This window comes from Oncorhynchus masou, chromosome 22, assembly GCF_036934945.1.
Source record: "Oncorhynchus masou masou isolate Uvic2021 chromosome 22, UVic_Omas_1.1, whole genome shotgun sequence".
Lineage (NCBI taxonomy): Eukaryota > Metazoa > Chordata > Actinopteri > Salmoniformes > Salmonidae > Oncorhynchus > Oncorhynchus masou.
In genome coordinates, this window is record NC_088233.1 from 22,738,816 (window position 1) to 22,765,911 (window position 27,096).

At 44.0% G+C, this 27,096-nt stretch overlaps 1 protein-coding gene across 3 annotated transcripts; it reads left to right on the top strand.

The window, feature by feature from the left end:
• Window positions 1-688: 688 nt before the first annotated feature.
• kras (v-Ki-ras2 Kirsten rat sarcoma viral oncogene homolog) lies at window positions 689-13,034 on the top strand. Of its 3 annotated transcripts, none has more exons than XM_064929655.1 (6): window positions 689-808; window positions 3,880-3,997; window positions 4,613-4,791; window positions 6,155-6,314; window positions 8,092-8,216; window positions 9,087-9,175. In XM_064929655.1, exons 2-5 carry the CDS (start codon window positions 3,887-3,889, stop codon window positions 8,209-8,211), a joined length of 570 nt encoding a protein of 189 aa, XP_064785727.1. In that variant the 5' UTR covers window positions 689-808; window positions 3,880-3,886; the 3' UTR covers window positions 8,212-8,216; window positions 9,087-9,175. The 3 variants fall into 3 exon arrangements, with proteins under 3 accessions (XP_064785727.1, XP_064785726.1, XP_064785728.1); XM_064929654.1 differs by lacking the exon at window positions 689-808 and adding an exon at window positions 893-1,183; XM_064929656.1 differs by lacking the exons at window positions 689-808; window positions 8,092-8,216 and adding an exon at window positions 913-1,183 and having other exon boundaries at window positions 9,087-13,034.
• Window positions 13,035-27,096: the final 14,062 nt, after the last annotated feature.

Consider the following 27,096-nt stretch of genomic DNA (forward strand, 5'->3'; position numbering starts at 1 on the left):
ATTTTTTTTATTTTACTAGGCAAGTCAGTTAAGAACAAATTCTTATTTTCAATGACGGCCTAGGAACAGTGGGTTAACTGCCTGGTCAGGGGCAGAACGACAGATTTGTACCTTGTCAGCTTGGGGATTCGAACATGCAACCTTTTGATTACTAGTCCAACGCTCTAACCACTAGGCTACCCTTCCACTATATGTTCTGTCCATAGCTGTTCTGCGCATTTCTGACAACTAAAAGGAACAAGAAAACGGTTTAGGTGCTGCGCACTTTAGTTTTATAAACATGCGTATTTTAAATGTTACGCATATGCGTAATTGTTTCAGTTGGTTCACGCCTCTCTGTTTGTCATCCCCGAGCCAAGCTGTATGTTTTTACCCTTTATCTCTATGCACATATTCTGCGCAGAAGGTATACCAGTGACATCCGAGAAAGACTGACACGGGAATGACACACCAATCATTTCCTTGACTGGGAATGACGTCCCTCCAGTACATTCCAGTTATATTTAGAGCCTATATATAGTGGAGGCGCCCCCTATCCGTTATTGTTCCAGCTTCACTGGGAAGCCGACCATTTATTCCCAGAGATAGGTCTTGAAATATTGATGCTTGGTAGAATAATTAAATTAACACTGCCATAATGATCGATTTATAGATATAAATGGTTTAAATATGCCTATCTATGTAATTCCAAATTATTTGAACGCTTATGTATACGCCCTATTTCAGTCCTCTCTTGGAAAAACACATCGACTCCAGAACGTTTCAAAACACATCTGCCAACACGCACCCACCAGAACAATACATTGAGGTAAAGTAGAAGTGCATTGAGTGGAGAACAGGGGGGACAGCGCCTTTATATTGCGACACGAGTATAGTGATATCCCCTGCTTTCTAAGTAAGTGAGCTGTATGTACTAGGCTACTCTGCACCCGGTATCCGCCCATATTCGCGCTAAAGCCAAACTCAGCTGAATCGACAGTAGCAGGCCAAGCGCTGGATCAAATGTCAAATTCAATTGATTAATTTCCTTACTTTCGTCTGCTTTTTGAAATAAGTTTAATCTACATAAATGGGGCAGTTTCATTGTGAAGTAGGAAATGTAGAGATCGTGTGAAAAGGGAGGATTATCTGCTTGACTTGTTATTTGGTCGCAATTTCGGACGCGGAACTCCATACGCTAAAGGTAAAACAATTTACAAGATCGCTACATTTGTATCAATTTACACAATGGATACAGGGGTGACATTGTATCCCTTCGCCGGTAACTTCATTTTATGTTGAGTCTGTATTGATTTCATAATTTGCTGGACATTTGCAGCTAAAGTATAGTTGTTTATGCAAACTACGCCCAATTGTTAACCTAATGTCTGAAGTGCAGACCTATGCGGTATTTATGGCGGCTTCAAACTCAACTCGCCCATGAACGCTGCATGTTCTACGGTGTTTACACACAGCGTTCAATCCACTGTGCCACCAGAAAACGTTCGTGTTAAATAAATTCGCACACGGCTAATCTAGTTAACTAATACTTGCGGGGATCTGCATAATCTAGGCTACTCTATCCATGTGGACCTACTCCAGTTATTGTAGGCTACAGCCAGTCAACCTGAGGGTGTATCGATAAGGGTGTTTTGTTCTCCTCATTTCACGTATAGAGTATTTTACTAATGACTAGTAGTAGGCCTACACTTTACAATGGAAGCAACTGCTGTCATTAGGCATTGGTTGACTGCCAATGAAAATGGTTGAAAGGATCACTTTGTCTATCATCAGATTGTGAATAAGTCAACTGCATAAAATTAACACTGTTAGATTTTTTTATAGGGGACTATTTGTCTACTCTTTCACAATACTTTCCCACAATATTGCCATGTATTTTACTGTAACTTGTAATTGATCTGAAACCAGAACTCGGGGAGAGTGCTTGATTGGACATTACAACCTTGTTGATGACTGGTAATGCAGCTGACTGTACAGGTGTCAGGACTAGCCAATCATGAACACGCTTTCGATTTCCTGCAGGATATGAGGATATGAAAGGGTTGTCAATATTGTACTAACAGAGCAAGCTTGGCGGCCAAGTTATTAAACCTACTGTACAATCATTTTGTCAGTGGTAGAAAGGTCATGATTCATCTGTATTTACCTTATCCACACTGTAGGCAATAGTTTCTGGTGATGATTATTAGGCCTATAATATTAATTTTCAATAGAAATAGTAGGCATAAGTGTTATACTTAAGCAATAAGGCCAGAGTGGGTGTGGTATATGGCCAATATACCACGGCTAAGGGAACTTCTTGTGCGTAATGCAGAGTGCCTGGATGCAGCCCGTAGCCGTGGTATATTGGCCATAACCCACAAACCCCCGAGGTGCCTTATTAGTATTATAAACTGTTTACCAACGTAGTTACAGCAGTAAAAATAAACGTTTGTCATACCCATGGAATACTGTCTGATATACCACAGATTTCAGCCAATCTGCATTCAGGGCTCGAACCATCCAGTTTATAATGCTCCTTTTTTTTCATGCATTTTCAGAGGGAGTACATAAATAGGTGTAGAACTCCAGGCTGATCATTTCAAGGGGCGTATGAAAAGTGTGATGGAACACTAACTTTGTTAGTAAATTTATACCTCAGTTGGGTGAAGACATGGGTGAGGTCTTCTTTTTGTTTGTATTGACAATACAAGATTCTCAGAAAACTGACCTCAGTATTATACCTAGCAGGTTATGTTTTTGAACAGGGAAACTGTAGGGACAGTTGTTGTTCACATACCGTCTGCAGAGCCGTGTGTGCTTCCTAGTTGTTTGTCAATTTTGGGACCATTATGTAACATCATAGATCTGTGTCTACTGCCTGAGGCCAGATGCCATTGTGTAGCTGTTACTCACAACTATCTTTTGAACGTGTGTTGTTACAGTTAGAGACATTTCAGTTGGAGGATCATTTAGCAGCAACATTTTTGGGTATGATATTTGGGGGAATTGGAAACGTCAATCTTCTGTTCAAACGATGTTAAATAATGATGACAAGTCATTATTTAATCAGAAAGAACAGTGATCGTGCCAATTCAAAGTAATATAATAGTCAACAGACCTGATAGGGCAGGCAGCTTATGTATATCTTTCCAGAATTCCAGACTCGTTCATAGTTTTCCATATCTTCTCCTTGTTGATAATCCCATTAAGAATGTTATAAGATAGTAGAGTATAATATCAAATGTTATTGGTCACATACACATGGTTAGCAGATGTTAATGCGAGTGTAGCGAAATGCTTGTGCTTCTAGTTCCGACTATGCAGTAATATCGAGGAAGTAATCTAAAAAATTCAAAACAACTACCTTATACACAGAAATGTAAAGGGCTTAATAAGAATAGGTACATATAAATATATCGGTGAGTGATGGCGTGCGGCATAATATAATAATATAAACACTCATCCCGTTTTCTGTAAAATTGCAGGATGAAATTGGATAGAATGTAAACATTCTTGTATCCACAGAGATCTGTTATTGTATACATTCAGCTCTTGTATACATTCAGCTCCCTACAGCTCTGGAGAACATAGGAGGGCCATTGTGCAAATTAAATGCAATCTGGAGACATTCGGGAAAAAATACAATTTGCATTTGCACTTAAGTTTAGTTTAAGAGAATTAATACAACTTGACCAGATGGCTATGGAGAAGGGGGGAGAAATCCTTCATATGCTCAGCTTCATTCTCACTATGTGTGTGTAGGGTTGGAACATTTCAGAAACTTTCCAGGTTTTGGAGATCCCAGTTGAAGGATTGTTGTGTCGATAGTTAGTGTGTAGCTCATAAAAGGTTTTATATATTCACTGACCTTATTTCTGTGTGCTTTCTCTCCCACAGGTGAAGGATGACAGAATACAAGCTGGTGGTGGTGGGAGCAGGAGGTGTGGGCAAGAGCGCGCTCACCATCCAGCTCATTCAGAACCACTTTGTGGATGAATATGACCCCACCATCGAGGTAATAAGTAGTTTCAGTACACCCTTGTCTCTTACTTCAGCAAGGCATGCCTGGGAATCGGGAGACAAAAATCTTTTGGAAATAAAGTTGTGTAAAAAATGTAGTTCTTGCACGTTTTTCTGGTTGAAGATGAGATGCCAAACAGGTTTTGATCATTTCTGATAATTTTCTGTTATTTGAATGGAGGAATATTATAATATCATAAACATGGTGTCTTTCAGTCAGTATAATTTTGCTGGTTGATGATAGATTGCTATGTGATTAAATGCTTTAGTAGTTTCACACGTCAGATATTATTACTCAATTATACTTTCTGAAAGCTATCAATTTTATGACTGCTTGAAGATTGAGTGCATTTTTCCCTTGGTGCACATACAATCGCTCTTAGTCATCCCATCCATTCTCTCTGATTCTAATATTATTGAATTTCTTCAGCAACTTTATTAGATGAACATTCTATGACCATATAGTTAGGTCTAGACGTTCTGATTCCTAGTCAGGTAGACTGGACACCTATGAATATGTGATCGTTCATAAGTGTCCAGTCTACCTGATTACCGCTAAGGTGCCCCTCCTGACCCAATCCATCCCTCTCTTTCTCTCTCCCTCCTTCAGGACTCGTACAGGAAGCAGGTGGTGATTGATGGGGAGACATGTCTGCTGGACATCCTGGACACTGCAGGTCAGGAGGAGTACAGCGCTATGAGGGACCAGTACATGAGGACAGGGGAGGGCTTCCTCTGTGTCTTCGCCATCAACAACACCAAGTCCTTTGAGGACATCCACCACTACAGGTGAGCCAGACTCTTCCCTTGTAGAGGACATCCACCACTACAGGTGAGCCAGACTGTTCTCTTGTAGAGGACATCCACCACTATAGGTGAGCCAGACTGTTCCCTTGTAGAGGACATCCACCACTATAGGTGAGCCAGACTGTTCCCTTGTAGAGGACATCCACCACTATAGGTGAGCCAGACTCTTCCCTCGTAGAGGACATCCACCACTATAGGTGAGCCAGACTGTTCCCTTGTAGAGGACATCCACCACTATAGGTGAGCCAGACTCTTCCCTCGTAGAGGACATCCACCACTATAGGTGAGCCAGACTGTTCCCTTGTAGAGGACATCCACCACTATAGGTGAGCCAGACTGTTCCCTTGTAGAGGACATCCACCACTATAGGTGAGCCAGACTCTTCCCTTGTAGAGGACATCCACCACTATAGGTGAGCCAGACTCTTCCCTTGTAGAGGACATCCACCACTATAGGTGAGCCAGACTCTTCCCTTGTAGAGGACATCTACCAATATAGGTGAGCCAGACTCTTCCCTTGTAGAGGACATCCACCACTATTGGTGAGCCAGACTCTTCCCTTGTAGAGGACATCTACCACTATAGGTTGAGCCAGACTCTTCCCTTGTAGAGGACATCCACCACTATTGGTGAGCCAGACTCTTCCCTTGTTGAGGACATCCACCACTATAGGTTGAGCCAGACTCTTCCCTTGTAGAGGACATCCACCACTATAGGTTGAGCCAGACTCTTCCCTTGTAGAGGACATCCACCACTATAGTTTGAGCCAGACTCTTCCCTTGTAGAGGACATCCACCACTATAGGTTGAGCCAGACTCTTCCCTTGTAGAGGACATCCACCACTATTGGTGAGCCAGACTCTTCCCTTGTAGAGAACATCCACCACTATAGGTTGAGCCAGACTCTTCCCTTGTAGAGGACGTCCACCAATATAGGTTGTGCCAGACTCTTCCCTTGTAGAGGACATCCACCACTATAGGTTGAGCCAGACTCTTCCCTTGTAGAGGACGTCCACCAATATAGGTTGCGCTAACTTCTGCTGCTATACAGGACATCCGAAGTACTGCTGCCAAGTGCACTAATGGCGGAAAGCCAGACTATAGTTGTAACATCTGTGATGCAGTTTCCAAGCAGACACAGTTCTGCAAACTGTATCCCCTTAACTATGTGTCAATGCCAACAGCACTTTATACTTGTAAATACAACCCACTCTTTAAAAAACTTTACCCAGATTATGTGTGAAGTCAATAACCCCAAAAAACAAGTAAATTCCCTACTTACTTTGGACAACCAAAGCATTACACTGTTATTTAACCCTTGCCTTCCCTGTCGTCTTTGTTCTCCAGAGAGCAGATCAAGCGGGTGAAAGACTCAGAAGACGTGCCAATGGTGCTGGTGGGGAACAAGTGTGACCTGCCGTCCCGGACGGTGGACACCAAACAGGCTCAGGACTTAGCGCGCAGCTACGGCATCCCCTTCATTGAGACCTCGGCCAAAACGAGACAGGTGAGAGACCAAGACAACAGGCCGTAGTGGACATAACCATGGCACAAATAGAAACTATGGCCATGGTTTTTAACATGACGGCCATTGATTGGCTAGCCTGAAAATCCAGACTGAATTCAGTGAAGTGAAATGTGGCGTTATTCAGTCTGGATTCCAAGGCTACTTTAGCTCTGCTACATATCCAGTTGAAGACAGATTTGGGACAGATTTACTAAGCGTTACCTGGTATAACTTTGCACCTTTTATTAAATCAAGCCCATGTAATAGTGAAGGGTTGCTTGTAGCTTTGAGTGTATTTCCTGGTGTGAAAACAGAAACCATTTAACAATGTTCTCCACAGATCAATTTTCATTATTGTGGCAAGATTACTTCTTACCAGCTGTGTCAGGTGTCCTTGCAATGGCTTTTTACAATCATGGCCACTTCAATCTCACAAAATCCTGTGATCCTCTTATGACTCCGAAGGTACTTTTTGATTTCTGTTGGTGTCAGTGTCTATGTGCTCAGTTTCTAAATGGTGCTTGGAAATATATCAGGTTTCCACTGCAAAGTCCCCTTGCTTATATAATTATTGATATATGAGTAATTGTTCTATCTGTGCATGCCCCTCTGTCATGGTAATGTGGGAAGTCTTCAAAACGGATCTGGCAATCAACAAATCTGTACGTTTCTCACTGAATCGTCACCAAAGAGGGGAATTTATCAGTAATGGTTCTGTGGCGGGGTAATAATCAAGCTTGATGGACAGTGGGATGGGTGTGATCCTGTGCTGCATCGTGAGCTATTCTGATGGTTTTGTGGTTGCTGGTGTGAGTGTCGTGATGCTTTGCGTGGCTGGCTGGCACTGTGATATATTTGGCAGTCGGTGAGGTGAACCTTCTGCTCTCTTTGCATCGGTCCAATCACAACTCTTTCTGGGGACACGGGGGACACTGATTGGTCTCTTCCAGCTCTCTTCTCCATTTTCATTGGTTGATTCGACCAGCTATCTTGTGTTGCCCTTGTACTGAATAATACACACATCACTTTCACACCTTTTACAACGACACTTAGTATAATGTTTGTACCTGTCAAGCCCCTGTGAAGTTAAATTACTATAATGTTTTGAACTCTAAAATGATTACCTTAGATTTATACATCAGCTCCATACATATCTATATGTACACTTGTCTTAGTCTTGCATCCCAAATGTTTAAAAGAAATAGAAGCTCCATGCACAGTGGTGCGACTTTTTCAACGTGCTGGTTATGGCAAGGACAACCGAGTATCCAATAAAAACTGTTCAGTGAGAGTCCACATAGTTATCCCTATATTCCCTAACACTGAGGGAGTCCACATAGTTATCCCTATATTCCCTAACACTGAGGGAGTCCACATAGTTATCCCTATATTCCCTAACACTGAGGGAGTCCACATAGTTATCCCTATATTCCCTAACACTGAGGGAGTCCACATAGTTATCCCTATATTCCCTAACACTGAGGGAGTCCACATAGTTATCCCTATATTCCCTAACACTGAGGGAGTCCACATAGTTATCCCTATATTCCCTAACACTGAGGGAGTCCACATAGTTATCCCTATATTCCCTAACACTGAGGGAGTCCACATAGTTATCCCTATATTCCCTAACACTGAGGGAGTCCACATAGTTATCCCTATATTCCCTAACACTGAGGGAGTCCACATAGTTATCCCTATATTCCCTAACACTGAGGGAGTCCACATAGTTATCCCTATATTCCCTAACTGAGGAGAGCTGTGTTTCGCACTGCAGAGAGTGGAGGATGCCTTTTACAGTCTGGTACGGGAGATCAGGCTGTACCGGCTGAGAAAGCTCAGCAAGGAAGAAAAGACCCCGCGCTGCGTCAAGCTTAAAAAGTGCGTTGTGATGTGAAAGGGGTAAGTGTGTCGCGGCCGTGCTCCCTCCCGTCCATCAGGTGTGTGTGTGGGAGTGTGTTGTCCGCGTGGTCCCGAGCAGGGAAAGTAGTGCTGCTTGCTCCTTGGTGGGCAGGATCCATTCCTGTCTAAGCTAACCTCCTGGGATCTGCTTTGCCGTGGGATCTCCTTGAAACCAGGCATCCATGTTGGTTTCTACTCCTGTGGTATCTCTGTCTCTATGTGTTTATACTATCATGGAGTGCTGATCATTCTGTAGTCTGCTCAAATGAGATCTGATCTGTGTGATTAATGGAGATTGTGATAATCTGGGCTGAAATGAAGTGTTGAAATGATGACCCAAGGAAGTGTGATTACTAAGAGGACAACACAGAGGTGTTCCACTGAAACTCAAGTCCTGGGCCAACTGTGAGTCATCCCTGTTGTTATGGCACAGATACTCCCTTTGTCTCTCTCTCTCTCTCTTGTTCTTTCTCTCAATCTCTCTGTCGCAATCTGAAATGACCACCCATTGCATCAGGAAGGAAACCAGTGTCGTGCTCAGCGAATGACAAAGACCTGGTTATTTTTTGTCTCATTGTGGCACCATTGATTGTGTCTGTGCTCTCTGCTGGGCCAGCTGATGCTGCGAATCCACCTTCCAACGAATCCATACACAATTAACACATTTGTAACATATTAGTGCACACCAACATGCTATCCTATTCCCTATAGTCAAAAGTAATGCACTATATTGTGAAATAGAGGAGCCATGTCAAACGCCCCCATCACATTTGCATCTGACCCAGCTTTCCTGTTAGTCACAGATGAGAACATCCATGTTTTTGAGAAGTTTTCAAAATGAACCGTAACTTATCTTTTTCTTTTCCCCAGGGTGTCGATGATGCTTTTTACACATTAGTGCGGGAAATCCGAAAACACAAAGAGAAGATGAGCAAGGAGGGCAAGAAGAAGAAAAAGAAGTCCAAGACAAAGTGTATACTCATGTGAATAATGACCCCCCCCCCCTTTCAAGATAGAAAAAATGTGTTCAAACTGTTTAATACATTTTTGTACATTACACTAAATTATTAGCCTCTTTTATCTAAGTAACCACAACACCGAATATTGAAATGAACCCCTTTTTGTCTGCCCTCATTTTTTTTGCTTATTTGAAACTAAGCTTTACTTAGTGTTTAGTGCCAGTTGCCCAGAAGTGGTGGTCCAATAGGTTGATTATCAATTAGGAGTGGTACACCGTAGGGACATTTTGGACAATAGAAAAAGCAAGCCTAAAAAGCTTATTTTCCCTCTGCTAGTAGAGCATTAGCAGAAGAGGTTGTTGTAGTACATGCTTCTAACAGTATGGGGGAGAGTTGAATTCCATCCGTAGTGCCTAAAAGCCTGTTTTTAGCATGGGCAACGCCATTGAGGACTTTCACAATTTTTAAGTAGTCAACTGGGGACTTACTACGGGTTATGGAAGGATCACATGATTCCATCTGGGTCATCAGGAGAGATCAGCCAATTAATTATACTTGTGAGCAAACATTTCATAACTGCAGGTGGCAGTAAATTGTCTTTATACCTGTTCAAAAAGCACACTCCAGGTGGCACTATGCACCCTTTCAGTTTGTCAACTCGCAGTAGTAGAAGAAGAAAATTGACTACTTCAAAATGGAAATGGCCTCAATGACGCTGCCCATGCTCACAGACGCCATAATGGGAAAGATGCAATGCTGCAATTTCTAAGTTTATGATTCCATTCGATACCATAGGACCCTCAAACTCAACTCTGGACCTCAAAGCCAGTTCCACTGCATTTTTTTCATTGGTTCCCTCTAATCAGGGACTGATTTAGACCTGTGCCACCAGGTGTGTGTGCAATTATCAGGTACAACAGAAAATCAGCAGACTCCAGACCTTGTAGGAGTTGAGTACCCCTGCCATAGTACAAGGAGTAACAACTGGGAGGCACGCCCAACACTTGATTAGGGGAAATTCCAAATGTCCTGGCCGCTATGTGTAATAATGTCCATCCTCCTACAGTAGACTCCTAGATATGATTCAATTATATCATGCAGTTCTTTTAGCATGCATATGAACTTTACTACTGTATCTAGTTAAAAAAAAGGTTACCCATTTAATTCACTTGTTATCTGTTAATGCTTTTTTTGTAATTGGTGAGCAGTGATTTCCTGCCTACAGGAGAGACTTTCGTTTTTGCATGCAATGTGTTCTTACGGGGAATGGCACTGTGATGCTCATACTGTATGATACTGATACAGCCTCTAGGGCCAGGAACAAGGAGCTCTGTTCCAGTTGGGGGACACAGGTTTTTATAGTGTTTCGGGACTTGAGTCAATCCATATTCACCAAACCTGATCTGATCTTTTGGTTAGAAACCAGTTGTTGAGTGGTTGGAAACCTTCTCAACAACTGAATTGTTCCAGGTGGCAGGTTTAAAGCATAATATATTTTTATATAAAGAGAGGCATCAGAACAGCAAGATTCTGCCAGTGATTTTGAAAAGGACATGCAGCTAATGTTGTGTTGCTCAGTGGCACTGCATGTTGCTTAAAACCCATCACAAGCCAGTGTCTACTGTAGTTATTTTATCATTAGATAGGATATTCCCTGCTCATTACGAACGTCCTAGAAGATGAGTTAATTGTTCCTGAAGAGACCTTGTTTAAGCTATGAACTTCCCTCTTATCCTCAGGATTGGTGTATTTTGCGTCATGTTTTGTGTTTTTGAAGGTAGTTCACTGGAGTAACACATTTGACCTCAGCTAATTGAGCCAGCAAATCAAGATCTGGGCTTCCTTGTTACAGTTTAGCATCTTAAGTGTTGAGTGCAAAAAAAAAATAGCATGCCTAAATCAAACCTAAACTTTAAACTAAGTCATCTAATGTCGACTACGTAGATGTGTTCTTCGGGTGAACTATCTTCTTAAAGAATAGTGACTCATTGTCTTCAGATGCAGGACATAAAACACCCCAACAGATCCTAACAGAATATGCCTTGCACATTTCCCCAATCCTTTGTTTTGTATATATCGCTGCCATAAACTTACTCTCCTTTTTTGGATTGGCTAGATTAGGCAAAACAAATCTTAAAGGCCTTGTTTTGTCCTACCACTTTTTTTTTTTTTTTTTTTTTACTTCTACAAAAGATCATCCCAATAGTAATGGTGTCATGATAAGTGTGTTCAAAAAATGTATTGTTTATATGAATTTTTCTAAATCACCTTTGGGTGTTTTTTGGAGTTTGGGTGGGAAGGTGTTGAGGGTTATTCTGTGCTGGCTTTCAAGTGAAATTACTCATCCAGTCCAATAATTTTTATGTCATGTTTATCTTTCACAGGTTGTTGCATCCAAGTGATGTAGTAACTGGAACTGATGTCTGCAAATGAGGCAATAATTGCCATTTTAAATGAGTTTTTAGAGAGAAAAAAAAACGGAATATTTGCTTTTCAGGGTCAATGCAAATTTCACCACCTTATTACTAGTTTTTGACCTTGGGGCTTCTTACACATTGCCTTTTGTGTTGCCATCGTGCTTCAGTCAGACAGCATAGGCTTCTCTGTCACGTCTGTTCAAGAGCTACAAACTTGGTGCTGTTTGAGAGGAACAAGATTCTAAATTGAAACATAATATACAATATGTTTAGGCTGTTTACACAACCACCCTAAGAACCCAAATCTGATTTTCTTTCTTTCTATATCCAATCTTTTCTTCTGACTGTCCACACAGTTTTACATGTGACCCATATCAGATTTGCACATTCACACTGATGTAGCACACAGATGCAATGCTCGTTTCCTGCCTTTGTTTCTTTCCATTTCGGGTGCTTCTTATGTGCATAAAAACGCTTCAGAAGAAAATAATCTGATCCGAGCATCCAAACTTAGGTCGCACATAGAGGATCGGGTTTGTATCAGGGTTATGAACTACATATGGAGGTGGTATAAATCAAAAGTCCAAAGATCAGATTCCATGTGTTTTTTTGCTGTTTACACAGGGAAAATATCAGATGGGTATCAGATATGCAATTAATTGGCAATAGATCTGAATTGGTGCAGCCTTAGTTCTTAGGATTTATCTTTTTTGACCCACTTTGATTAAATCCTTTTTGTTACTAAAGTTAGATATTAACTGTTAATGCATTTTTGATTATGGGAACCCATTTGTTAACAATACTGTATCAAGAAAAGTAACTATAGCGAAATGTGTTGAAATGTTCCACCTCCCTTTTTTATGTGCCAATGGCTGATTTCTGAGAAAAAAAAGTATAATTTATACCTGGATCGTATTTTAACAACCTATTGTCATACTGAAAGGTGCATATTTTGTAAATTGTGCTTCATTTTGTTGGTGTCTCTAAATGAATGTTGCTTTAATGGAGTTTTCACTACTCCTCTCTGTTTGTGTATGATGGGACTCGGGAGAGTGACTGGGTCCAGGTTTAGGGGAGAGTGACTGGGTCCAGGTCTAGGGGAGAGTGACTGGGTCTAGGTCTAGGGGAGAGTGACTGGGTCTAGGTCTAGGGGAGAGTGACTGGGTCTAGGTCTAGGGGAGAGTGACTGGGTCTAGGTCTAGGGGAGAGTGACTGGGTCCAGGTCTAGGGGAGAGTGACTGGGTCTAGGTCTAGGGGAGAGTGACTGGGTCTAGGGGAGAGTGACTGGGTCCAGGTCTAGGGGAGTGAATGAATGACCACTGTTGAACACATAGTAGAGATCTCTCTTTGGGAAGTGTGTAGCGTGGTGATCTGATCACAGATCCATTTTTCCATGAATCTCACCACTCCTATTTAATGTGTAATAAAGAAATGAGGAATTGGCTCTGTCTCCTCATCTTTGCTCATATTTGTGCCCCAGGAATTCTAGGGTTATTTTGGTGCTGTCTGCCAGTTTGTAGTGGGCCTATCTGAAGTCATACTTACGCTCATATATTCCCTGGTGGAGGCTTCCATGAGTGCTGTTCTATTGTTATTTATGAACATGAGGGAGCTGTAGGTGGAGATGCGTGATCATGCCTCATGTTTGGACAGAAGCACAGCACGCTCAGACAACTAGTTTATTACTATTTATTTATTATGGATCCCCATTAGCTGTTGCCAAGGCAGCAGATACTCTTCCTGGGGTCCAGAAAAATTAAAGCAGTTATACAATTTAAAAAAACATTATAGTACATTCACAACAGATTTCCAAACACTTTAAGTGTGTGACCTCAGGCCCCTACTCTACTACCACATGTCTACAACACAAAATCCATTGGTACGTGTGTATAGTTTATCATGCTGGCTGAGAGATTAGGTAGATTGACATATTACCAAAAATGTATAACATGAAGATGCATGTGTGGATGACAGTGGATTAACAGTATCATTGATGAATAGTTGTTTAGGGTTGTAGTCTTGAAGTTCAACCAGACTGTGCGTCATGTCATTTGGCCATCATTGGTCACTGTTTTTTTGGCCATCATTGGTTGGCCATCATTTGGCCATAATTGGTCACTGAGTTTGGCCATCATTGGTCACTGTTTTCTCACACTGTTGTGTCTGACTGAGGCTAACAGCCAGAGCATCTAGTGTAACCAGGGAATGGAACCCCTAGACTGAGACAGCCATCTGCATATTGCACATGCTATAATCAGGGTTGGATAGGTTACTTTCTAAATGTAATCCGTTACAGTTACCTGTCCAAAATTGTAATCAGTAACGTAACTTTTGGATTACCTGCCATATGCTGCATTTGCTATAGGCCTATTGTTAAGGTTTTTGTTGGTGACACTTTGATATCTTGATAATCCACAGATGAAACAATAACAAAATGGTCACCCCACCTCTGTTTTGGTAAAAAGCTGAGGGATGGGCCTGGAGAAATGTAACCCCTCTCAAATTAATAGACAGAGCTATGGATGCAAGAACTGACCATCAATGTTTTAACCATGTTATGAGGCTATAGAGTGTTTGTTTACATTTACAATGTTTACAATAATTGGAGAAACATAAGCTTATGTTTTGGGTTCTCATGTGTGCCCAGCAACAGCCCCAAAACATCACTGCTCTAGAGGAGATCTGCATGGAGGAATGGGCCAAAATACCAGCAACAGTGTGTGAAAACCTTGTGAAGACTTACAGGAAACGTTTGAGCTCTGACATTGCCAACAAAGGGTATATAACAAAGTATTGAGATAAACGTTTGTTATTGACCAAATACTTATTTTCCACCATAATTTGCAAATAAATTCATTAAAAATCCTACAATGTGATTTTCTTTTTCTACAATGTGATTTTTCTCATTTTGTCTGTCATATTTGAAGTGTACCTATGATGAAAATTACAGGTCTCTCATCTTTTTAAGTGGGAGAACTTGCACAATTGGTGGCTGTCTAAATACTTTTTTGCCCCACTGTATATATATATATATATCATTTATAAGTCCAAAAATGGATGCAGCAACTACAGATTGCCACTTTAAGTCTATCAAAAGTGTGCGAGTTTGAACATGTGTCCATTAGGCCTATGGTTTGCATTTTTTTATCAGCATGAATTAGATTGAGCAATAAAAGCACCATTTTTATTCCAGAGGCTGGGATCCGCACTGTGCAGCTGTTGCAAGAGCACATTTTTCCCTGGCTGTCCATTGGTTTAAAAAATAATGATAGGCAGCTTATTATTGGGTTCAAATACACATTTAGATCTGTGAACAGCCATCCACAAAAACCACAATCCGTAAAGTGCAAATAGCTAAATGAGAGAGCGACAGTGTGATTCACATCAATGTGCTATGTAGATATTAATAATAAGTGATATCTGTATAGCCATTGACTACACCACTGCTGTCATCCTTACCTCCAAGTGTTTATTCAAGTTGGATAATCTTTGGATGCTGACAGCAGTCACACCATTGGAAAACATAGCTTGGACTGTTCCCTACAAAAGCCTATTCCTGCTCTTTTCCCGTGATCCATCAAACACATTTGTGTCATCATAGTGGTCTCTAATTTGTGGTCAGATTCACTCAGGTGGAACAAACTTACATTTGCGCCTTTTTTCAATGCTGATTTGAATGTCATTGAGAAAACAGAGAAGTGACAAAGATTTTTTTCCCGCAAATCTCATTTCTGATTTTAAAAGGGGGCTTCTTATGGCTGATTTTCAGCTGTAGCACTCACCAGCCCCATCTAGTCTACAGCCATAGCCATATCACTGCTACAGTTGTGTCAGACATTTTCCTCTGGGTTTGTGCCCCAAGATGACCAGACTTGTTTTGTCCTACTGTGTGAAAGGCCCTGTCATGTTACATCAAAGATTTTATATTTTCACAAAACATTTGTTGTGGATTCAATGCCAGAGGGATCAAGTTCGGAGACAACAGACGAGCATTGTAAGGATGTTGCTCTGTGGATGTCATGTTTAGATTAGCGTCACACAATGTGTGTTTAACTGGTTGAAATGTATTATTTGGTGGAGCCAACATACCTCGGTGTTGTATAATTGACTTGTTACATTATTAATGAAGATGAAACCCCTATTTGGCTACATGTTGCTACATGTTACATGATAATGCTCAGTCTTAAATCCTCTTTCATCTTGCCAAAATGGATCTTGGTCCTGTTTTTATGCACCTGTAATTGTCCCTGGTGTGTTTTATACAAAATATTAGAGTATTATGTTCAAACGGGAGTTCAGCTGTATTCAGGTTTTCACCATTCAATATAAACAAGGTTAACATCTTGTGACATGCTCAATTACGCTCCACACAGAACAATAGAGCTGTTGAACCTAGGCTACAGCACCCACAATGAAGCAGTAGAGACAGACAGACTGAGAGGGAAGGGAGATACGTTAAATTAGGCAGAGAGGGCTTTCTGTCTCCCTGACAAGTCCGAGACTAGCCAGAGAGAAAATTGTAAGAGAAGTACAAGTCTGAGCGGACTTCACAAATACCACTACCCCCCCCAACCCCCGGGGGCAGCTTAGTCCGAGGCCTGTCAGTCAAAACCCCCCTCCCTGCTCTGTAATCCGGGGATGGCACTAAGACACCTGCAGGCCTGATAAAGCACTAAAAGAGATGACCAGACACCCTGGCTCTCTGGGCCCACTCTGGGGTAGGGGGATAGGTGGAGGGGTGAGGGGGCAGAGAAATAGCAAATGTTCCCAAATTGATAACAGCCCAAGTCCTCGGTCTGGTTCCACCCAAACTCTCTCAACCCAGACCAGCAAATCCTCCATCCCCTACTTCCCTGTCTGTGCCCTCGTGCCCACTATCTAGCACAACCACTTGGCACAAGCAGAATGCAGGGTGAATCCACAATTGTCTGGCCGTACCAGGGGAAGATACAGTCAGTAATTAGGGGTCGCTAGGTTCAGGTGTCGTTCAACAGAACACCACAGAAGAAGACATTATACAGCCACATTTCCATACAACCCTGAAGGCAGAAAAGGAGCTTGATGATAAATATTCATGCAAACAGTGATAAATTGCATTGCCTCCAGGTGCTGTGGCACTTTGAAAGCCCTTCATGCTGTCTCTTTTATCAGAGGGTGGCCTCTCGACTAAACCCTCACAGACCACGGTACAGCATCTGGAACAACCAAACTACCAATTATCATCTCAGATCATTTACTGATTATGCTGAAACAAACACTGCTCTTTTAAAAGGCCTTGTGTTTTCTAATGACCCTCTCAAGGAAGACTGGCTTGATTGAGTTGATTGGGTTGTTTTTGCCTTCAAAGTTGCAATCACTTATCAAGTGATATTTTAATACAAATCTAAGAAAGGTAAACAGTCCTTAGTTAAATTGCCATTATGCTGGCAATCATATAATAATCTGCATAATGGTATGCTTTTGACCAGGGATAGGCTACTAGATATTTTGTCAGAGCGAATCATCGGAGGGCCGGAAAATTATAATAAAAGTTTGTACACTGCAAATTGACCACAATTAAGCCTAAAAAGGGATTATATTTGAAAAGGACAATCATTTCATAAAACTGGTCCGCGGGCTGCCCGTTGCCGACCCCTGCTTTAGATCCAGTGAAACTTTGCAGTTTGCACATCAGTTTCAGTATGTAATAGAGGCAATAAATGTACACTTGTCATATTGTTGAATGTGTATACTTTGGTGTGCTGCCTGGATGGTTATGGGAAGTCACGATTGCATGTGGTGGGGGGGGGGGGGGTCGAGGTTGGAGGGATAGAAGGATGACAGGGTGGAGAGACAGATGGATAGAGAGGGATGCAAGTATGGATTAAGTGGTGAAGGAATGGAGGATCCACATTGAAATGGAGAAGGACCCGAAACTCTGGGACCTGCCGAAGATCCTCTCCTGGATCAAAACACTCTATTTATTGGACTAATTAAAGGTATGTGGTGGAGCAATCGTGTGCTGGTCCTACTTTATTTCTAGAAGTTGTCTTTGGCCCAGCACCCCTTAACAAGTGATGTGTGTTGACTATAAAGACTATTGGGCTGTGGACTGAGCAGCGGCATGTTGAGAAGCAGCCCCCGACGGGTGATTCATACCAGCCTCATCACAGGCAACAGACAGGACATCCAGGCCTTTATTACCTCCATCCATCACCATCACTTCATCAATCTAGGGCCCTGTGAGCCAGCTCTCCTCTCCAGCCAGTCCCTTAACAGCCATCCTCACACGCTGCCGATGGAGAGAGATGTACACACACACACACACACACACACACACACACACACACACACACACACACACACACACACACACACACACACACACACACACACACACACGGTGTGATGCTAGCCCCCTAAGGGCCTCTCTCTGACAGACCATCCGGCATTGTGGAAGACACAATCCAGCCACACATAAATACTCCCTACTGTTACTAAACAATGTGTCTGTTCTCCTCTTTGATATGGCCAGTATGGATTTGCTTTAGGAAAGGCAAGGCACAGTAATATGTAAGACGATAGGACTTACTTGACTATTTCTGAGAGTATTTGTGGTGCATAGTGGTTTCATTTTACATGTGCGAAAAGAAAGTTTCCACTTGAATTAATTTACTTCTGAATTGGAGGCCTTATTCCTTCTTGGTATGGAAATACATATTTCATGTCAGATATATGCGAAGGGGATATACAGGACAAACAGGATGTCTCCCGTGTGTATTTGATTTGTCCAAACTGGTTTATGGTCTTATGTATTTGTCTCTAAACGGACATACATGGAATATCATTACAATGCATAACTGGAGTCAATTGGAGAGTGGTAAATCAATGTTCTATTTGGGGTGGCAGGTAGCCTAGTGGTTAGAGCATTGGACTAATAGCCGAAAGTTGCTAGATTGAATCCCCGAGCTGATAAGGTAAAAATGTGTCATTCTGCCCCTGAACAAGGCAGTTAACCCACTGTTCCTAGGCTGTAATTGTAAATAAGAATTTGTTCTTAATTGACTTGCCTAGTAAAATAAATAAAACATTTGGAGAATTATTGTATTTTCAAACTAGAAGGAGTATTGAATCATGTACTCTACCACATAGTGTTATGTCACTGTAATTTTAATATAAGTTTGAGTGAATGAACGCTGAATAATATGAACTTTTCCTTTTATCTTATTTGAGTCATCCACATGACTGAATTGATCCTCATATATGTCTGGGCTTCTCCTCGGGAGATTAAACATTTAGGCTGTGAAGTTTACACAGGTGCTTTAACAGAACTGGACTGATAGAAGTAGAGAGGGATGGGGGAGAAAGAGAGAGAGGGAGAGAGAGAGCAACAGGGAGAGAGACAGAAATACAGAGGGAAGGCGAGGGAGAGAAAGAGAGCGAGAGGGATGGAAGGTGGGAGGGACAGATGGTAATGAGACAATGCTTTTAATGTGTCTGTCAAAGTGGAAATGTTTGGGTAATGGTGGCTTCCCTTGCGTCAAAGCAAACAGCAAATACGTTGACACAGAAACTTTTTGTGCTTTCAGAGCGTTTTTCTGTTTGGAAAGTTGAGATTGCGGTTTCTTTGTTTACTAATGCTCCCTTGAGGTCTGTTTGGAAATGGATTCCCTGTGTTTTGGTTCACAGTCTCTGTGTGTGTGTGTGTGTGTGTGTGTGTGTGTGTGTGTGTGTGTGTGTGTGTGTGTGTGTGTGTGTGTGTGTGTGTGTGTGTGTGTGTGTGTGTGTGTGTGTGTGTGTGTGTGTGTGTGTGTGTGTGCATGTGTGTGTGTGCGTGCGAGCATGTGTGATTTTGTCAAGCTATTATTATCTAAGCTAGAATAACAAAACAAGTTAATAATAATTTGTTATGCTGACAACTGTTCAAAATTACACTCTGCTTCACAGTGTCATTATGCAGAGCAAGCATTATTCTATTATTTTCTGACAAATGTCCGGGGTCTTGCAAGTGATACAATTTATACTAAATTCATTTTTGTGTAGTTATATAAATGAGCAATGTTATTTTGCTCCGGGGAGGTGTGATTATGTGCAGCTCACTCTGCATTAACATAAATAACTTGAGCATGTCTACTTCTGCTAAGCTCCCAATAAAGCAATGGAAACAATCAAGCATGCCAGAAAACTGCTAAAAATAGGGCACGTTAACATATGTAGCCTAAGAAACAAGGTTCGTAAAATCAATAATTTGCTAGTAACAGATGACATTCATATTCTGACAATCTCTGAAACTAACGGGGATCGTTAATAAATACACATGATATCACTATCTGTGTTATTTCTACCTTCTACCTAACTTTCTCTCAGTTTATGGCCATGGACCTTTGTGCAGGTATGTAAACATGTCATTGTTCAGGTGTGTGTGTGTGTGTGTGTGTGTGCCTGCATACTTCCATATATGTCTATGCATGTGCATCATTGCATGTGTCTGTGTGTGTTTGTGTGTGTGTGTGTGTGTGTGTGTGTGCCTGTCAGTGAGTGTGTGTGTGCACCAGCACTGCTATCTTCTCGTCATTCTAGTCATGTCACAGGCCAGACACTCCATTACCAGGAGATTATTTTATCTGCTGACATCAGATGTGCCTGTCATCCAGTCCAATTATACACAGAGAAATAGGTATTGTTACACTCCGGGGGATTGATTCAAGACACAATAGAAAAGTGGAGAAAGGACTGTAGGCTGCAAAATGATCTATAGACACATATTCAAGCACGCACACATGCAGAGACACACCCACACACCAACAAACACACACGCATGCACACATACACCTGAACATTGATACGATCATACGTTCACAAGATCTTCAATCAATACTGAGGGAAACTACTGCATAATTAGGTATGCAGATAGTGATATGATCATTGTTTAACTAACACTAAACCTACTGTAGTTGATGAATACTGTACCTACCACCCAAGCATGGAGTGTCTGCATGACCAGAAGGCTGAATCTTACAGCCATACACTGTCTTATTGGACTTTTTAGACAGTTAGACACAGTGTTTCCCAAACTTGGTCCGGAGAACCCCAACAGGTGCATTTTGGCTGTTACCAAAGCACTACACAACAGATTTAAATAATCAAAGCTTGATGATGAGTTGATAATTTGAATCAGCTGTGTAGCGCTTGCCTGGCTACCCAGACCCCTTGCTCCAACCAAACGATATGCCACGCCCACAAACGTTAGTCTCTTCTCCGCAATGAGTCTGGATCTGAGTACCTCCTTGACTCTTCACCGAATGCAAACACATTAGTGGCCGTCTGATTGGTCCAGAAACCGATGAGTTGGGCCAGAGCCAGAGCCTCACACTGTTTGGGATGGTGCTTTAAAGAGATGGACAGGTGGAGGAGTGGGAAGTTGCTGTATCTCAGATAGAAAGTCTGAGTCTGCCCTGATGTTTGGATTGCAGTTTACACAGACATCAATCAGCAAGACTGACACAAGCTGTCCTATTCCACTGCTTCTCTCTCACTCGGTCTCTTTGATGAACTGACAGTTCATGTCAGGATCCTCCATTTACCAACTTCTACCACTCAAAGAGAAGATATCAAATTGAATAAAATAGTACAGCTGAATGTCCCATTCAGATATTAGACAGCTTGTTGTGCAGACTAGTTTCTGACAGCCCAAAATGTAGGGAATAGTTGACAGTTTCTTAGTACATGGATTTGTTCATTGCGGAAATTACAGCGAATTTACAGTGTAGCCCTGACCGGAGCTCAAATCTGGGTCCAGCGACTGACAGTCTAACATCTTAGTCACTACGCCAAGATACCCAAACGTCTTGACAAGGGTTAAGGTCACTGTTATATCATGCATGATAGACAATGAATTCATTCTTACTGGAAATTACTTAGCTCATAAATCATTCAATTACGGATGTCAGGTGTAGCAAGAGCCCAATTTTGTGACATGCCAAGAAGGTGGACGTCTCCGTTTAGACCAAACTGCCATGATTTGTCAACACACTGTGTCACTGATGGCTGCCGCATGATGTCCTTGCTCCTGATATTGATTCACTGATGTGGAACCTGGCTGGCTGAGATGGTGGGGGCTACATGGGGAGAGTGGATTTGCTCTCCAGTTAAGCTTTTTCTCTGTGCAGATTCCTACTGGGCCATGAGCAGAGATGTGTACACACACACACACACACACACACACACACACACACACACACACACACACACACACACACACACACACACACACACACACACACACACACACACACACACACACACACACACACACACACACACACACACACACACACACACACACACACACTACATATGCTCCCTTTATCCCCAGCCAACTGCCTATGTTTTATACCCTGACTCTTCCCAATCTACCCAGGTAGCCTAAGTTTGAAAGTGAATAAATTCCCTCATCCAACACTGATCATTAATAATTCATTAAATTGCAGCATGCTGTCAGTTTAGAGTAGGTAGCACTATCTAGGTAATAGTTCTGCTGATTGATCCCTTGAGCCAGAGGATAAATATCGGTTTCCTGGATAATTGCATTTTTCTTAGATTACTGTTCATTAAGTATGTAAAGAAATGCTGTGAAATCGTTAGGATGGGTACAAACCAGACCTGGGTTCAAGTACTGTTAGAATTATTTTTACATTTGAGCATGAAATGCCAGATCAGCAGGGTTTGCAGTTTATGGACTATTCTGCTGGTCCATTAAACCAAGCAATCTTAATCAAGCACAGATAAAGTTTTTGAACTGATTTCAAATAATAATTCCGTTTTTACCGCTTTGGTACTATTTTAAAAAGTATGTGGTACATTATTACAACTCAGTACAAAACTCCAAACTGGTCACACTTCATTCAAACCCTGACATTGTGCATTCATTTGGATTGTAAACATCTCTCACCACACAACTATTAATTCAAAATACATGTTTATTTTGAAACGTAATGAGTACATTGGTTTAATCGCCAAAACACAATGATATCTTTTCAATTTAGTTGTTTTAACTACCAGTTCATCTAATAGCAAAGAATGCAAGATATGTGTTTCAAATCGCCCTTAGAAGTGCTGAATGTAATAGGCTACAGTACTGTAAATTACAATAAATTACACAGTTTTCACATTAGACAATACACTTGCACTTGCACTTGCACCCACCTCTTTGACTGGGCCCTTGTCCACCTCTTTGACCTCTTTGACGGGGCACATGCCCACCTCATTGACCTCTTTGACTGGGCCCTTGTCCACCTCTTTGACCTCTTTGACGGGGCACATGCCCACCTCTTTGACCTCTTTGACTGGGCCCATGCCCACCTCTTTGACCTCTTTGATGGGGCCCATGCCCACCTCTTTGACCTCTTTGATGTGGCCCATACCCACCTCTTTGACCTCTTTGACTGGGCCTATGCCCACCTCTTTGACCTCTTTGACGGGGCGCATGCCAACCTCTTTGACCTCGTTGATGGGGCCCATGCCCACCTCTTTGACCTCTTTGATGTGGCCCATACCCACCTCTTTGACCTCTTTGACTGGGCCCATGCCCACCTCTTTGACCTCTTTGACGGGGCGCATGCCAACCTCTTTGACCTCGTTGATGGGGCCCATGCCCACCTCTTTGACCTCTTTGATGTGGCCCATACCCACCTCTTTGACTGGGCAAATGCCCACCTCTTTGACCTCTTTGATGTGGCCCATGCCCACCTCTTTGACTGGGCCCATGTCCACCTCTTTGACCTCTTTGACGGGGCGCATGCCCACCTCTTTGACCTCTTTGATGGGGCACATGCCCACCTCTTTGACCTCTTTGACGGGGCCCATGCCCACCTCTTTGACCTCTTTGATGGGGCACATGCCCACCTCTTTGATGGGGCACATGCTCACCTCTTTGACGGGACCCATGTCCACCTCTTTGACCTCTTTGACGGGGCGCATGCCCACCTCTTTGACCTCTTTGATGGGGCCCATGCCCACCTCTTTGACGGGACCCATGCCCACCTCTTTGGCGGGGTCCATACCCACCTCTTCAACCTCGTTGACTGGGCCCATGCCCAACTCTTTGACCTCTTTCAACAGGACACATGCCCACCTCTTTGACTGGGCCCATGCCCACCTCTTTGATTTCTTTGAAGGGGCCCATGCCCACCTCTTTGATCTCTTTGACAGGGTCCATACCCACCTCTTCAACCTCGTTGACGGGGCCCATGCCCACCTCTTTGATTTCTTTGAAGGGGCCCATGCCCACCTCTTTGACCTCTTTGACAGGGCCCATGCCCACCTCTTTGACCTCTTTGATGGGGCCCATGCCCACCTCTTTGACCTCTTTGACGGGGCCCATGCCCACCTCTTTGACCTCTTTGATGGGGCACATGCCCACCTCTTTGATGGGGCACATGCCCACCTCTTTGACTGGGACCCATGCCCACCTCTTTGACCTCTTTGACGTGGCGCATGCCCACCTCTTTGACCTCATTGATGGGGTCCATACCCACCTCTTCAGCCTGACGGGGCCCATGCCCAACTCTTTGACCTCTTTGACGGGACACATGCCCACCTCTTTGACTGGGCCCATGCCCACCTCTTTGATTTCTTTGAAGGGGTCCATGCCCACCTCTTTGACCTCTTTGATGGGGCACATGCCCACCTCTTTGACCTCTTTGATGGGGCCCATGCCCACCTCTTTGACCTCTTTGATGGGGTCCATACCCACCTCTTTGACCTCTTTGATGGGGCCCATACCCACCTCTTTGAACTGATGGGGCCCATACTCACCTCTTTGACCTCTTTGATGTTTGGGTGATTGACATGGCCCTGACTTCATTGACACAACAGTTCCCTGCCGTCTGCCTCCATCTCTTTGTCCACCTCTTTGACTGGGCCCATGCCCACCTCTTTGACCTCTTTGACGGGGTCCATGCCCACCTCTTTGACCTCTTTGATGGCCCATGCCCACCTCTTTGACCTCTTTGATGGGGCCCATACCCACCTCTTTGACCTCTTTGACGGCCCATGCCCACCTCTTTGACCTCTTTGATGGGGCACATGCCCACCTCTTTGACCTCTTTGACGGTCCATGCCCACCTCTTTGACCTCTTTGACGGCCCATGCCCACCTCTTTGACCTCTTTGATGGGGCCCATACCCACCTCTTTGACCTCTTTGACGGACAATGCCCACCTCTTTGACCTCTTTGACGGCCCATGCCCACCTCTTTGACCTCTTTGATGGGGCCCATACCCACCTCTTTGACCTCTTTGACGGACAATGCCCACCTCTTTGACCTCTTTGACTGGGCCCATGCCCACCTCTTTGACCTCTTTGATGGGGCACATGCCCACCTCTTTGATGGGGCACATGCCCACCTCTTTGACGGGACCCATGCCCACCTCTTTGGCAGGACCCATGTCCACCTCTTTGACCTCTTTGATGGGGCTCATACCCACCTCTTTGACCTCTCTGATGGGGCCCATGCCCACCTCTTTGACAGGACCCATGCCCAACTCTTTGGCGGGGTCCATACCCACCTCTTCAACCTCGTTGATGGGGCCCATGCCCAACTCTTTGACCTCTTTGACGGGGCCCATGCCCACCTCTTTGACCTCTTTGATGGGGCACATGCCCACCTCTTTGATGGGGCCCATGCCCACCTCTTTGACCTCTTTGATGGGGTCCATACCCACCTCTTTGACCTCTTTGATGGGGCCCATACCCACCTCTTTGACCTCTTTGACGGCCTATGCCCACCTCTTTGACCTTTTTGATGGGGTCCATGCCCACCTCTTTGACCTCTTTGATGGGGTCCATGCCCACCTCTTTGACCTCTTTGATGGGGTCCATGCCCACCTCTTTGACCTCTTTGACGGCCCATGCCCACCTCTTTGACCTCTTTGACGGGGCCCATGCCCACCTCTTTGACCTCTTTGATGGGGCCCATGCCCACCTCTTTGACCTCTTTGACGGCCCATGCCCACCTCTTTGACCTCTTTGATGCGGCACATGCCCACCTCTTTGACCTCTTTGACGGCCCATGCCCACCTCTTTGACCTCTTTGACGGGGCACATGCCCACCTCATTGACCTCTTTGACTGGGCCATTGTCCACCTCTTTGACCTCTTTGACGGGGCACATGCCCACCTCTTTGACCTCTTTGACTGGGCCCATGCCCACCTCTTTGACCACTTTGACGGGGCCCATGCCCACCTCTTTGACCTCATTGATGTGGCCCATGCCCACCTCTTTGACTGGGCCCATGCCCACCTCTTTGACCTCTTTGATTTCTTTGGGGGTCCATGCTCACCTCTTTGACCTCTTTGATGGGGCCCATGCCCACCTCTTTGACCTCTTTGATGTGGCCCATGCCCACCTCTTTGACCTCTTTGACTGGGGTCCATGCCCACCTCTTTGACCTCTTTGACGGGGCGCATGCCCACCTCTTTGAACTCGTTTGATGGGGCCCATGCCCACCTCTTTGACCTCTTTGATGTGGCCCATCTTTGACTGGGCAAATGCCCACCTCTTTGACCTCTTTGATGTGGCCCATGCCCACCTCTTTGACTGGGCCCATGCCCACCTCTTTGACCTCTTTGACGGGGCGCATGCCCACCTCTTTGACCTCTTTGATGGGGCACATGCCCACCTCTTTGAGCTCTTTGACGGGGCCCATGCCCACCTCTTTGACCTCTTTGATGGGGCACATGCCCACCTCTTTGATGGGGCACATGCCCACCTCTTTGACGGGACCCATGCCCACCTCTTTGGCGGGGTCCATACCCACCTCTTCAACCTCGTTGACTGGGCCCATGCCCAACTCTTTGACCTCTTTCAACAGGACACATGCCCACCTCTTTGATTTCTTTGACGGGGCCCATGCCCACCTCTTTGATCTCTATGACGGGGTCCATACCCACCTCTTCAACCTCGTTGACGGGGCCCATGCCCAACTCTTTGACCACTTTGACTGGGCCCATGCCCACCTCTTTGACTGGGCCCATGCCCACCTCTTTGATCTCTTTGATCTTTTCAGTTTGGGGTGATTGACGATGGCCCTGACTTCAATTGACCTCTTTGACGGGGCACATGCCCACCTCTTTGACCTCTTTGACTGGGCCCATGCCCACCTCTTTGACCACTTTGACGGGGCCCATGCCCACCTCTTTGACCTCATTGATGTGGCCCATGCCCACCTCTTTGACTGGGCCCATGCCCACCTCTTTGACCTCTTTGACGGGGCGCATGCTCACCTCTTTGACCTCTTTGATGGGGCCCATGCCCACCTCTTTGACCTCTTTGATGTGGCCCATACCCACCTCTTTGACCTCTTTGACACATGCCCACGTCTTTGACCTCTTTGATGGGGCCCATGCCCACCTCTTTGACTACTTTGAAGGGGCCCATGCCCACCTCTTTGACCTCATTGATGGGGCACATGCCCACCTCTTGATGGGGCCCATGCCCACCTCTTTGACCTCTTTGATGGGGTCCA

Bases quoted from the DNA above. Each gene is read 5' to 3' on its own strand.
- kras (XM_064929655.1), top strand. From the start codon at position 3,887: ATGACAGAATACAAGCTGGTGGTGGTGGGAGCAGGAGGTGTGGGCAAG. The intron at 4,792-6,154 runs GTGAGCCAGACT...TTTGTTCTCCAG, and splicing joins GAGGACATCCACCACTACAG to AGAGCAGATCAAGCGGGTGA. The intron at 6,315-8,091 runs GTGAGAGACCAA...TTCGCACTGCAG, and splicing joins CCTCGGCCAAAACGAGACAG to AGAGTGGAGGATGCCTTTTA.